General features: G+C 39.0%; 1 protein-coding gene across 2 annotated transcripts in view; it reads left to right on the top strand.

Moving 5' to 3' along the window:
* TBC1D4 (TBC1 domain family member 4) overlaps nt 1-15,105 on the top strand; it is a 111,273-nt gene that overhangs the window by 51,909 nt on the left and 44,259 nt on the right. For both annotated transcript variants that reach the window (XM_074815523.1, XM_074815522.1), the window contains exons 2-3: nt 12,279-12,881; nt 14,240-14,329. In XM_074815523.1, the coding sequence (XP_074671624.1) occupies nt 12,279-12,881; nt 14,240-14,329 (693 nt within the window). The remainder of the gene's footprint in view (nt 1-12,278; nt 12,882-14,239; nt 14,330-15,105) is intronic.

Below are 15,105 nucleotides of genomic sequence, written 5' to 3' on the forward strand. Positions count from 1 at the left end.
TGTGGGGAGAGTAGCCTCAGCTAGGCAGGTTGCAACAGTGCAGAAAGCTGCTCTCATATGCCACTCTGAAACTATTTACATACCAAGTACTGAATTTGGGAGCAAACATATCTGTTCATGTGTTTTTCTACTACTTCCACTTACAATTTTGTCCCTGTTTGCTCCAGTGCATCATAACCCTCTTATACCGCCCACTGAAAAAAAAACCTGAACAACAAAACTCCAAACAAAAAAGATTTCTATTTGGGTCAACTTGGCTTCTGTTCATCTAAAAATATGGAGACGTTAATATATTCAGTTTTACTCATTTCTATTCATGTAAATCCCTATGACTCCACTTAGTCTATAAATTTAATTGGGCTTCTCGAATGAATCATACGTTTTTCAGATTTTGTTTCTAGCCCATAGTAATTCTGAACTTTTATAGTGCTAACAAAATTCTCTTGATACTGTGAATCTGTTACACCTGCTTCATTGTATCATAATTCTACTTCGAAGTTACCTGATTTATGCAAGATGTTAAGTTTTTCTGAGAGCAAAGGAGAGATGAGCCAACTTGTATCCTATGCTAGCTTCAGCTTCCTGAGAGCTCATGAACAAACAGAAACTACAGCACCTGGGACTATGCCAAATGGTTTAAAAACTCCCTAGAGAATAATAAATCTAACTAGCATTGTGTATTTCTGTCATGTTTGGGATAACCCTTGCAGTTGAGATTTCTATTGTTCCTCCCTGAAATGTACTGGTATCTACCATGTAGAAATGCATGGAATTGTTTTGGAAGCCCTTGTGGGTGTCACAGCTGAAATTGGAAGGCATGCTTGCGAATCTCACCATACAAAAGACTGAGGGTTGGTGAGTAAGATGTATCTTGCCTTCTGAGATATGATGCTGGGAAGCACAGAACAGATATATTATGAAATGTGCCCGCTTTTATTGATACAACTGACATGTTTCCTCACTGTCTTTGCAAAACAAGTTTCAGCCTTGACTTCAGTGAGAACAGGACATTCAGACACGATCAAGAATAAATTCCTAATGTAGATAATTCCCAGATAGGCTAAGCTCCCCCAGGGGAGGGAGATTTGATGGGCGGGAGGAATGAAGTTCACGCCTCAGGGGAGCTTATTTTCCGATTTCCGTTAATAGTCATGTGTTCACTGCTAATTCTCACCAGAAAACTGACTTTCAGTTGCAGAGTGAAGTATTTCATAATCGGGGCTATTGTAAGTAAAAAATAGCTTCAACTGTAGAATGATGAAATTATAGATAAATGGAGTTTTAAATTCATCAGTCCAGAGAAAACTGTCGTCTTTTATGAAAGAAGAACTCGCATACATAATTCTGAAACTTTAAGTTACTCAAAGCTGTATCTTGCTTTGATTGTAGCTGAGCATGACAAGTAATACTTTAGCTGAAATAATATAAAAAACTCCTGTGGCAATCTGAAGTGAATGGGATTTATATTATCCTTCAAAATAACTTATTTAAATCTCATGAGAATGCTGTTGTGTCAGTGGCAAAACCACTGTTCCCTTCTCATCCCTCCCCCCATCAGCCCAGAAGTGGGAGTTAAGTTTCCAGGCGAGACAGAAGTCTGAGGATTGCCGTGTTATATCTAAGCATACTTTTGCCAAGCCCTAGACACTGGGGCTGTGCTGCCCTCCTCCTCTACATGCAGGGAACGTACCTTAATATATAGGTACCCAAGTAAGGTGTGCTAATAGTACTAGTAAGATGAAGATACTGCCACAGAAGGTGAAGCAGTGTGGGCTTTGGTGTGCTTTAATAATGAACTTAAATTCCAGAAATCCTGGGTATATTTGTGATTGTATTTCTAGGACATGATAAAGCCTATGCCATTCTTTCTATGAATGTTGTTTGCAGCGTTAGCTCCAGTTAGTTAATGCAACCTACCTATTCTGCTTATCTGTGTAGAGTCAAGCCAATTCCAATAGCTGGTTCCCTAAATCTTATAGTTTATGCTGTTGGGCAACGCTGGGCAACTGCTGGCTCAGAAATATCACATACCAGGCATACTAAACTGAGAAATAAAGATTAGCAGTACTGAAACAAGTATTATCTACGAGTAGCACTTGGTGAAGCACTGCAAAAGTTACTTTACCTGAGGTGTTGCCTAAAAACCAGACTGAAACTCCCCAGGTACCCTCGGAAACAACTCCTTCCCATCTGTCTTGGTTCTCTGTTTTCATCACCTGTTGTGTTCTCTTGATTACACAGTAACTGAGTGCTTTCATGTTCCCTTTTTCCCTACAGTTTTATAGAACCCAGGTTCATAAGCAAAACAAAACCCTCTCTCACAAACTTTTTGAGAATATATGCAAGTGGTCTCATGGGTCTTTAGATTATTCATCACGTATATCACTATTGGCGCAAGAGTCTTGCCTTATGAAGCTGTGCTACTGAAAGGACCTTACTGTCACTTTACTTCATTGACTCGTTTGTGTCAAAGCTTCTTGGGAAGGCATTTCCTTTTCTGTTGTCCCTGGGTCTTGTGGGTTGGGTTTTTTTATTACTATTAATAGTAACTCTGTAGCTCTTTTGGAATTCCTCTGGGTGAAAAAGTAAAACATCCATGAATTTAATTACTTTCAGCTGTTAAATCTGAATTACTTACCCAGTCAACTGTGTCTGTATGGATTTACTTTTGAACCCTGTAACTATCTAACTATATTTATTTCTTTTCACAGCTAACATAAGCAGCTGATGAAATCTTAGTATTTTTAACAATTACTGATTGACAAGATTAGACTATTGTGACTCCCAATGAGAGCAGAGAGTAGCACTTGGTGTTTTGTGGTGAGTTAGCCCTGCCTTCAGGTGTGGTATTTGTTATTGCTCTGTCTCCGTTGGGCAAAGTGGTGATTCAAGACTTTGGTGCTAGAGGAAGTCTAGTTAGGTGGAAGCTCCCTGCTCTGCCCAGCACCTGGTTTTGAAGTGTTTGGGGATTCAGCATCTGGATCAGTATGGCCTTGAAAACCTCTTTCGCTGTGTTTATGCTAGGGTTGTTTGCTGGTTGTTATCTGAGAAAAGTTAATTGTACTACCGGTTAGGCATTTGATACTGTCACAAGATAATGCAGTTGCTCTTGTGAACTGTGAGATTACTGGACAAGCTGGAAGTTGTCCAGGTGTGTATTTCCAAAGTACTAGGAAACTAATGAGCGTTATTTGGTGGGGTGGAGAAGCTGTTGAAAGGCCATTAGGTTGCAGTCCATTTTTTTTCTACTCCATGCACACTGTTATATGTGCATATCACCCGCTGCTTGACGCTGTGTTTGGTGTCCGCCTTTCTGTAAGCAGAGCCTTTTTTAAGGAGTTAGTAGTCTGAAACTTCTCAATACTGCAGCTGAGAATTTCTGCGAAATATCAAATAGGAAAAGACCTAACTCCTTCATTTCATGTCATCAAAGAACTTCTAGTAAGGGGGCTAGAAGTTATTGCAGTGCCTTTTTGTCGACCAAATATATAGACACCTGCTAAATCTCTTAGACTGAACAGTGTCTGTAATTTTTCCTATCTGCCGGAATGAGTGCTGAATTACTAACCACTTCAATCTTCACCTTTGGTGATAGAAGAAGGAGGTGGTTATTGTAGCAAATCAGTTATAAAGCTGATGTCATCCATGGAAATCAGATGCATGTGGTCTTCAACCAAATCTGGGCTGATATTCACTTTAGAAGTCATCATGGTCTGCCATGTATGAGTTCTGAAACCTTGATCTCTTGACTTGGGAAAAACAGACTTTCCAAGGTGTGTTTGTTTCATAGTGAATCAACATGTTAGTTCCATCTTTTTAGATTAAAATCTTGATATTTTCTATCTGAAACTACTGAATTAAATAACTCTGCCGCATTCTTAAACACGGTGCATGAAGCACTTATTTCAGTCTTAGCACTTGCACTTTAAATCTGCTAAAATGAAGTTCACTATCTTCTGATCTGTATTTGAGAAGTGGATAGTGACCATAAATGGTCAAAATACTTCAACAAGCACTCCAACTGCTTTTCTTTTTTTTTTTTTTTTTTTTTTTTTCCGCAAAAGGAAACAATTGCAGAGAATGTATTAATTGTTTGGGACTGTCCACGTGACGGCCTTACCTTCTCAGGCAAGCCCTTTTAAAAATAGGGTCTGTGTTAAATATGATGGAGTTCTTAAAAACAACATTTTCTTTAATAAAACTCTTACTACAAAATAAAGTGCCAAATTATGTTAAAAATGCAGAGTTTTCAGGAGAAAATTCCTGGTTTATATCTGATTTTGTGCTTTCTTAGTTTGGAAAATCTTCGGTTAAAGCAGCTGGAAAGTTTAAGATGGACTGATGTTACAAGCAAGCTGTACTTTGCTAAATCTTTCACTGGGAGCTATGTCCTGAACTTGGAAACAAACTAGAGAGTACTTGCATATACTCAAGGTATATAACCGATAGGTGAATTGAGACTTATTCTACCTATTCAAAAACATAGGGATCATCGTGAGAGCTCTGTACTGACACTTCTGTGGGTTGCAGAGTATTCAAGCAGAGTGAGTGTGAGCTGTATCTGAAAGGTGGAGAAGCATCAGTCTGACTGGCCTAAACACAGGAGCAAAATAGTGAATGCAAGAACCTTCCTTGCTTAAAGCAATGTACCTGTTGGACTATGCTGCCACTGCCATCATTGAAGTTCATTGATATACCACTGTAGAGTGCTTGCATGCAAGTATAAAAAAAGGCATCTGTTGTCTGCTCAGGCATCCAAACAATCTTGTAACTCTTACACATTCTTTCCTGTTAAGTAACTTGATCTGCCTTCTATCGTTATACTGCTTATCTAAATTTGGATACTTGGCAAAGCAGCATCTTGTGTGCGTGTGTAGCACCCAGAATGTGTTAGGTGATCCACAAGTTTCCAGTAGCAAATTAGGTATTGTGGTGGGTTCTCTAAGTGTAAACTGTGCAACTGTGGTAGACTTTTTTCTGCTTGTTGACTGTATCAAAACTGAACAGCACAAGGAATTCCTGGGTTGATCTCAAGTAAGAATTATTTAGGAAACTGAATTTTGTTTTATTTTATTTTGACTTACCTACATAAAATCTCTTTCTTTTTAGGCTGGTTTAGTGGTAGTCTTCAGCTTTGCCTTCAGCAGAAGTATGTGATCTCCCCAATATATGGCATGAGGTTGAATGGCAGAGTAATAAGTGCATTGCTCTATAGTAGTTCTTTAGAAACAAACATTGTTGGGTCCTGACCAGTCACCTGGAAAAAATATAGCCCAGGCAAATAGGAGGAAGACTCTTGAAAGCAAAATGTTACTGTATGCAATTCTTCGATGAGTTTTTGGCTTGTTCCTCATGTGTTTTCTGTTGTTGTAAGCTTTGAACTCATGAACCTGTAGAGAACAGCAGAAACATAAAAGCACTAGCTGCCAGGGGTGACAGTCATCTTGAAGCTCCACAAGCTGCTTTCACTGGGTCTTTCTTTGCCAGCCCCTGAGTTTCAGCTTTTCTGCTACTGGGCTTGTGTTGTGTTAGCCCAGATTTGAAGCAGAATGTATCAGAGTTGGTGGCAGATGCTTATTACTGCCTACTGAGAACCTGACTTTGTGTTTTCTAAACTGTATTTTTAGAAGTATGCTAAGTGCAGGTGGATTATAGAAATGCTTAGCAAGTCATCTTTTATTCTTTTCCATTTGTGACAGCATTTCTCTTGACTACAAATCCTCCTCATTGCTGTAAAACCAAAGATGGTCGGTATTCCTTCAGCACTAATTCAGCTGATGGAGACAAATTCTTCCATTCTAGTTTCTAAATATCTCTAGCACAAACAAAGTCAACAAATTGTTTGTGTGACTGCATAAACTGAATCACTCTGAGCTGATCTTTTATCTCTTTATGAGAAGGATGCATTTTTAATGGTGAAAACTGAAGTGGAGCACTGTCACCAGCGTGTGAAGCAGCAGACTGCTGTAGATTTAGAAGTACAAAAGGTCTGGATGATCAGTATTGTAAAACATTTATAGCAGTTAAAACAATTTTTTTCCCCTCTCCCACCCTTCTTTCTGGTTGAGAATAGTTACTGCTATCTGCACTTTGGCTGGCATTTGGGTATGTTTTTGTGCAAGATAAGAACTTTGCCTCAGTGTCGAATGCTTGATATGTAGCAGGATGTGATATGTGGCTTATTTTGTCTCTGTTCATGTTTCATTGCTGTTGCTGGGCTCTCCTATCTTGTGGACATGCAACTTAACACTAACTGAAAGGAGAGTCAAGTCCAATTGTTCCTAATTTTTTCTCACATTGGACTAGTTTCTAATTGATAGATGTCAAACTCTTTCAGTAATTAGCAAAGCATGGGGTGTTGATTTCTGGATGGTATCCTGTTTCTCTTTCGTTTGTTTTTAAGTATACATAGTTAGATCATAAGTAGGAGTCATTATTCAAAGCCAAGGCAGCGCGGGTGCTTCCAGCCCAAAGTGAGGAAATACTTGGCTTTTGAAGCATAACGGTTACTGCGTGGAGCTCTGACTGTGCCGTGATACTGTGAACTGACCCTGAGGAAATGCTGCGACAGCATGGCCAGCCCTTTGTGAGAGGGGGGATCTTTCTGCAGTCACCTATCCCAGTCTGTTCTCGAGTTCTTTAGTGTTCATGACACTAAAGTTTGGTGACAGTTTTACTTGGACATGCCTGTGCTTCTGAATTGGAGCCCACACCAGAAGGTACTGACTGCTCCTAATGTGCGTGCATGAAGTTCGTTTTCTCATGTCTCTTTGTACGGTGGAAAGGATCTGACCTGCATCTTGCGTCGCGATGGAGTGAGAGGGGCCCAGCTTCTTCCTTGCTTTGAAAATAATTGCCTTGCTAGAACTGTTGTCATTAAATAGCCAGATTTGTTAGGCATGTTTATTAGATTAGTACTTCACAGTCATGCTAATGTATAAGCCTTATGGTATGAAGAGGGGCTTTGCTTTGGTAATAAATTCCAGACTGAAATTTTGCATGTGGAAGCTAGAAACAAACTAACAAGAGCTGCAACTGCTCTGCACAGTGAAATTCTGTCCAGCTGTGGAAATAATGATATACAGCAAGTGAATTTTCTTCTTTGCAATATCCATAGCGTTCAAGTTCTAAGTTTCGGTTAAAATTGAAAGCACTGCTCGGTAATTACTGCAGTACGCATCTGAATATTATCCCTCCAGCAAAAAGCAGAGCTCCACCTTTGTTTGCTGGAGGCTGTTGTAAATTCGAAGGGAGTATATAGATTTTTTTTTAATGCTTGACTTCTGTCACCTGTATTCAAGAAAGCGTGCAGTATCCCCATGGAGATACTCTGCCTATTCTAGAGTTGTGACAGACTGTTCTAGTGTTAATGCTGCAGCATGCATGATTTAGTAGGCTTGATAGCCTCTCTGTTTTGTAACTTCAAGATATTGGTGATAAACACCTCGTAACTGAAGTTCTTTTGGGGTTTTAAGGCAGGGGTGATAAAGTTGGAATTAATTTTAATTAAAACCTAGTTGTGTGACATGAGAAGACCTACAAAGAAAGTTTTAATTTGGTGTTAATTATTTTCCTGTAGTCCTTTCTTTGGTTTTAATCAAGTCAAATGAAAGAGCTTGCATTAGTTACATCAGTTAAACTCATGTTTCCAACATGAAAATACATTTCTGCATTGAACACAGTGAACTTTCTTGATGTGTAGTAGAATGGTTCTTGGCAGTACTATTCACATGCACTTTGAACGGTGTACTACTTATGCACGAGGAAGGTGTTTGCTCTCCATTATGCATTGACCCTGTTAGAGGTCTAGTCACAAGGGACAGAACTGGGTGGAGCCCATGAACTGTAGAGCTGGAATTAGCAGATCTAAGGTATTAATATATCCGTCTTCTGGCCAGAGTGAAGTGTTGCAGCCTTATTCTGCACTAGCTGGCCAAATCAATATACTGCAGTAACATGTAAGGTCTATAACCAAGGTCATGGAGGAGGTGGGGTGAAGGAGTGTGAGGTGCAAATGGAATAAATTGGGGGACCATTTGGCTAAAATGGATACTGTCATTAATTTCAGTTTACCAAAACTCTGTCTGTAGTAAACAGTGTTTGTGAAAGTATAACGTCTATCACACTTTACTTCTTACATTGTATATTCAGAGATGAATCTTATTGTAGGTGGTGCAGAATTCTACCAGTGCTATCTGTTCTGATTTGAGTACAGCTACTTTACTTATTGAATCGCCACATATTGAATCAGATCTGATTGGGGGAAGAGGGATTCATAAAGTGTTAGGCTACTCAAATGGGAATAATAACAAATTTGAATTCCCAAGTGGTGTTTTTTTCTTTAATTAGACATATTAGATCAATCAGATTTCCCTGGAGTGAAATATTGCCTTTTTAATGTCATTATGGATCTCTCCTTACTTGACTCTTAATCTGCAGTCTTGTTTGTTTGTTTTGATAGGGGTTTTTTGTTGTTTGTTTTTTCTCCTCAACCAAGTTTTGGAGTATTCCTCACACTGAGGAGCCAAACTGGTATCACAGGTCTAGTCTTGTACTTACGGTACCCCCTGTTCATCCTTGTCGTTTTGGCTTCTTGCATTTGTGGGGGTTTTGGTACCGACTCTGAAGAAGGATCTTCGGCTCCTACCTTTCTGCCTGAGAAGCCCTGTCCAGCTCCCTTTGGGACATAGTCATCTCTTCCTTCTCTGCCCAGCAATATTTGGAAAAAGGTGATAGGCCCCTAGACCATGGGACTTGGGAGAGGCAAAGCATGGAAGAATTAAGTCTTCTTGCATTGTCCCAGCACTAGCACCACTGGGTTTGTTGAGGCTGGAAGTGTGCCTCTCTTACCCTGCAAATATACTGCCTATCCCCCTTTATTCCAGTCTCCCTCTTTAACATAACTATCATCAAGGCTTGACAACAAAAATTCTGAGTATGTTGAATAGATTAATTGCTTAAATACTTGAATGATTAATTTTCTTTATATGCAGGTGAATGCTGAAAAACTATGTGATAACTCATTTAACCTTTTCATTTTGTTCTACTGTAATAGCTGGTAGTATATATCCGTGAAGATCTGCAATGATCCCGTGGGTTTTGGGAATAAGAATCCCATTTCTCCCCTTTGGCTGCTTAATTTCATGAGACTGCTGTAGGGAAATACTAGAACTTGGAAGCACATTAATGTTTTGAATGTTTCAGGAGTCTGATTTCTAAAAGTAGTTAAGCAGTTTCATACTGTTAATTCAGTATTTAAAAATCTCTGTTCTGCTTACTATCTTGTCTAACTTTGCCCTGCAATTTCAACATTAACAGGTAATAAGCTAATATCCAAATCCAAAAAAGTTACACAACTCTGGTGGCGAAACTTTTGTGACTGGGGCTTCTTGATATACAGAGCAGCAAAATGTCAAAAAACAATGATACATGCCAAAGAAATGTGTAAAATGCCACATCGGGATGGTTTCTATGCTAATAATTGTGTAACTTGTTCTGTATCTTGCACTTCAGGATAATATAGAAGCAAACTCTTGTTTAGACTCCGCTTGATCCCAGTTATGGTTTTTGCCCAAAGTCAAAACATTAAATGAAAATATTGTGTTCATAACTACAGGCATTAAATGGATCTCAATTTTTCACCTTTTTTTATCACTTTAGTTCTGTGGATAGGTAGAAAAATAGGAAAAAAGTGAATACTGATGAGGGTGCACTCTAAAAAATAACGTAGCCTGTAAAAATGGTTGTCTGAACAAAGGAGGGAATAAGAATTGGTTGGGCAGTAGAAGCTGAAACCTCTACTCTAATGCTAGGATCCCTCTATGCTGAAGTGAAAATACCGTAGCAATTTATGTGGTAGTTAGAAGCAAAAGCTATACGGGGAGCAGGGATTGTGAAATAGGAATTGTGACTCAGATACTAGTGTCTGAAGAGTATGCACAATCTGGAAAAGATGGAAATAAAACCAAGTGATAAATAGCAGGATGATAGAGTGATTTTTTTTTTTTTTTTTTTTTTTTTTTAAATAGAATTGCCATTACTTAAAACTCTGTGGAGGAGATCTCTGAGAAAGGAGGGGATGGGTGGGGAATCCTACTGTGGTAGAGTTGGTAGTGTCTTATCGCCAGCCTATTTGGACATTCACTGGTGGGGTGGGGGGGATAGATGTGTTAGGAGGCTATTGGGTATTATTAGAAAGACTTAAGGATACCTTCTCCAGTCTTTTCTCTTAGAAGTGATGAGCAAGTGGCAGAACCCAGTTGTTGGAGTGGAACTGATAGTATGCTTTTTTTAATAATCCAAATTGCCAGTTAAACAACTGACATTGTTTATTCTAGTTGATTGCATGTAGAATTTATGCATTTTGAATAGAATTATCATTGTCACTGTAGTTTGAATAGAAATATAAGTATATTGTCCTGTAACAGGTTCTGGATTCTAAAATGGAAAATGTTAATTAAAAGACAGCCAGCTTGTGCATTTTGCTAAAAGAGATTTTTGCTAAGAGATTTAAACTTTAGAGCTTCTCTAAGCACAGACCATAGAAAGAGTAAGAAGACCAACAGTGGAAAAAGAGCTGCATCTCGGAATATGAACTGACATGTATAAAGTGAGAATTGTCCATGTTCAGCTGAGCTGGCATGGCTGGGAGGAAGTGCACCTCAGGCAATGAATGGTAAAGCGGCCTGGTAGTGAGAATGAGTGAAGATTAAATACACTCTACTATCTGTGTCATATCAAGACTAACTTTTAGCCTCACTGAAAACTGAGATGATGATGACATCTATAGGGATGAAAGCCAAATGGTCAGTAGATCTTAGGGTAATTGAACTTCATTTTGCAATAAATGAACTGGAAGCAGATCTGAGTTGAATGCCCAATGGATGAGGTGTGTGTAATGGGAGACAGGGATTAAGAGGAGGTAATTTTCCACTGTGACTTGCAAAAGTATTGGCATACAAGATTACTGCCTCATTAGCAAGTTTCAACTGGTATCCTGTGACTGAAAGAAAGAGATACTGTAGGGAGCATGGATTATTTACTAAGGTGTGACTTCAGAGTTATCTTTTTAATAGAAAAAATACTTTGAAACAAATTATCAAATACTATCGATATGGTGGGAAGCTGTATGGAATACAAAAGCTGTTGATTGATTGCATTGGATTAGGTGAATGGTGAGAACTGATTTCTCTTGGGAAGAAAATCAGATAAGGTATTCTCTCTTATCTCATTGTCACTAGTAACTTCCCCAATGCATGTAATGTGATACCATTCGTTACGCTTCCAGAGAAGGTGAAACTTGGTGAGAAAGAGGTTTGGTTAAGCAGAGGTAGGTACTGTCAAAAGAGCGACTAGAATCACTCTGGTCTGCGGTCAATAGAGTTGAAAAAGTCCTTGTTTTCTTTAGTGAAGGCAAAATGAGAAAGGAGCTTGCATATTAAATATGTTGATGCTGAAAGCAGATATCCTCCCAAAGTGATTGGGTTAAAATGGAAGGAGAACCAGGTGGCCTTAAAAGACTGGGTGATACAGAGCTGATATTGAGAGTTTCTGCTGGAGATGTGCAGTTTGGCCTTACAGGGTATAGTAGGAACCTATAGGTAAGAATGATGGAGAAGAGAGATTTGGGTGTGCTTCTTAATTGCATGATGACTGAGACAGCAGGGAAGTGTGACCTTAAAGTAAGCAATGTCATAGGATGGTTGGGGTGAGGTTTTTGTAGTAGATAGCAAGAACTAATGCAAATGTACATGGTACTTCGGTAGAATTTCCATATGCTTGCTGCCTGTATTCCAAAACTGTCAGTTGAAACTGATGGGGATTCCAGGTCTCTTTTTCTTAAAACTGTTTCCACAACTGACCTAAGAATGGGATATCTGGCTCTGCAAAATAAAACCAAAGAAACAGTGATGGCCCTATGCAAAGTACATCAACAAGAGATACTGCTGTGGGAAGAGGGCGACAGAAAAGAAAAAGCAGTCTCAGTTAAAAAAAAAAAAAAGAGTGAACAGTTGTCAGTAGACCTTCTGGTAATTTAAAGTTTTATGTTCTCAAACAGATTCTGGTAAAAAAAAATAGAAATTATTTGCTTTGCTTTCACTGCATAAACTGTCTACAGAATTTAGAATTTTCTACTTTTATTTTGTCAGCCAAGAAGCTAGTGGCACTCTACCTAAGAAATAACTTGTGTAAATATGTAAATTAACAAATATTTGACATATCACTGTGTGTGCTATCTCATTTTGGCTACTAAACAGACCTTTCACACCATCCCTTAGGTTCCTGATGTTATCAGCAGCATAAGACAAGTCTCCAAAGCAGCACTGAAAGAAGATGCCAAACCAAGTAAGGATAGTGAAGATGCATTCTATGACTCTCAAAAATTTGAGGTCTTGTACTGTGGAAAGGTGACGGTGGCTCACAAGAAAGCTCCCTCCACACTAATTGATGATTGCATTGAGAAATTCAGCCTTCATGAGCGCCAGCGCCTGAAACTATTAAACGAGCAGAGGAATAACGAGTCAAGTTTGGACTTACCCCTATGTGAAGGAAACGTGCCAGCTTCTCCGTCAGATAGCCCATTTGAGGAGCTGGACAGCCCAAATAACACTGCAGGGCACGCTGCGATGTTTACAATCGGTAGCCAGACCAACTTGACCAACCTGGCCAGCACTCGTGGCTCCTTTCCAGAGCGAATTTTAGAGGACTCTAGCTTTGATGAGCAGCAAGAGTTTCGCTCCCGGTGCAGCAGTGTCACTGCTGTTATGCAAAGAAGGGTTCATGACACAAACCCGAAAATACAGCCACGCAGAAGGCATGCAAGTGCACCCAGTCATGTTCAGCCATCCGACTCTGAGAAGAACAGGACAATGTTGTTCCAGGTGTGTACTAGCATGAGCAATTTCATGTTGGTTTTGCACTGTGTCTTCCCCTGTGCAGTTTGAAGCTGAGACAAGTTTTTTCAAGATAAGTAGTATGGATCCAGTATGGTTTCATGATTTGTCAGAAATATTTATATATCTGTTCATAAACAATTGGAATGCAAGTAGCTGAACTTTCTTAAGGAAGTCACCTTGACTCATAAGCTTAGGTAAATCTTAAGAAAAAGGAATTACTTATGGACTAATTACTTACAGGAGCAGAGTTTCTAGGGAAATAATTATATGCAGTTCTGGTTTGTCTGTATTAGTGAGATCTAGGACCTAGCTGAAAAAAGTGAGTGTTCTTTCAAAAAGAGAATTGATGAAGACTTCCACATGAACAAATCCTCTGTGCAATTAAAAAGAAGCTCACAACTTCACATATGGCTTTCACAGCCTTTATGATAATTTGTATTAATGTTCAGCTCGCCTTTCCCAGATGAGTACGCAAACGTCTCTGCACTGAAGGCTTCTTCCTTCAGACCTCACAGTTATTTCTTCTCTTGTCTGAAGTGCATTTGACATCTTCAGTGCTTGTATTGAGAAAACAAAAGGACACTTAAAGGAGGTGACCCATGAAAGGAAAGATCTTTGGACCTTGAAATAACACGGGGCTAAATGCCTGGGTTTTGTCTTTCCATTTGCTTTAGAGATCATTCTTGCCTTTTATTCTTTTGGGGAAACGCTAACTGAAGTGAGAATGCATTGCCCTTTAGAAAGGCACAGCTATCACTAGTAGTGAAAAGAATTTAGCTGAAAAACTTCCTGAGGTCCATGGAATAAGTTCCATACACTTGAGAAGCAGTTTGGGAAAGCTGAAAGATAGCTTGCTGCAGAACCTGCACTTTTTCATCTGAAATTACAAAAATGAAAAGTATCACCTTAAGATCAACATAGTTTCTCTGCTGATCTATATGGTATAGTTTAAAAAAAAAACAAACCTTCAAATTCTGTTTTTTATTGCAGCTCTTAGTTTAGTCACATTGTTTACTAAAGGTTTTAGTATTGTCTGTCAAACATTTGATCTTTGGACCAAAATAACTCAAAAAGAAAAGGGAGCGGGGAAAAAAAAAAACAAAACAACTGTCTTCTTTCCAAGGCTTTTTCCTATTCAACTGAGTGTATTGTTCTTGCTGAAATATTCTTACTCAACATAGGCTAAATTATGGCACCCTTGTTCCTGCTGAGTAAGTGTTGTGCTGAAGGTACTCTATGTGAACAAGAAAGGGCTAGATTGTGAAATTTTGTTGCTGTTAATGTTGTGCCTCCAAGACAGACTAGTTTATGACCTACTTTTCTTCCCCCCCTGCCCCCCTCAGGTTGGAAGATTTGAAGTTAACCTCATCAGTCCAGACACCAAGTCTGTTGTGCTTGAAAAGAATTTTAAAGATATCTCCTCATGTTCTCAGGTAAGCATTAATAAGAAGCAACATGTAGATCATCAGGAGAAAAGGAATTTATTTGTTCATAGCTGGATTGCCTTGCTGGTCTATAGGCAGCAGAAAAAAGGAAATGTAGAAATCTTTTTCAGCATTCTGTGCTGTTTTCCTTCATTTTGTTTCAAGGGACATTTTTAAACAGTTTATCCTATCTAAATAACCCTGATTGAAAGTAAATTGCTGTTTTACCCCATTGGCTTCTTAATTAAAAAAATGGGGGGGGGGGGGCGGATTTTGAGCAGTTGTGACTAATGTATATGCAAATCCTGCATGAATTTTCATGCAACTTTGGAGAGTACAGCTGTAGAAATTGGATATTAAACTGCCATTGCTTCATTAACACTTGAAGCAGTATTGAAGTACTGATTTGCCTTTACAAGAGCAAGAGCTGTTACTCAAATCAGGGCTTTCACTCATCTGGTAGCACTTTCAAGTAGATACTGCATAAAAATAATGCAAGGTCATTCCCAAAAAGCTTAAGTATGGAAAGGATGAGTGCAAAATAACTAGTCTGAGCTGTGGTAGTGGCAACTTTGATCGTTCAAAGTATAAACTCTTCTGCTTTAGGAAAGCATTGGATATAGTTTTGGAAGTAGCTTAATCTCCATTTACGATGCTTTGAGTGTGCTGGTTTTGACCGAGGAAGCTCCTGAAAGCCTCTGGAATGAAAGGAGGAGAGCATCAGATCAGCCTTCCAGAAAAACAGCAGTTCACCTGCATCATTTCTTCTGGAGAATATGGCAATA

The sequence above is a fragment of the Strix aluco genome, chromosome 2, assembly GCF_031877795.1.
Source record: "Strix aluco isolate bStrAlu1 chromosome 2, bStrAlu1.hap1, whole genome shotgun sequence".
Lineage (NCBI taxonomy): Eukaryota > Metazoa > Chordata > Aves > Strigiformes > Strigidae > Strix > Strix aluco.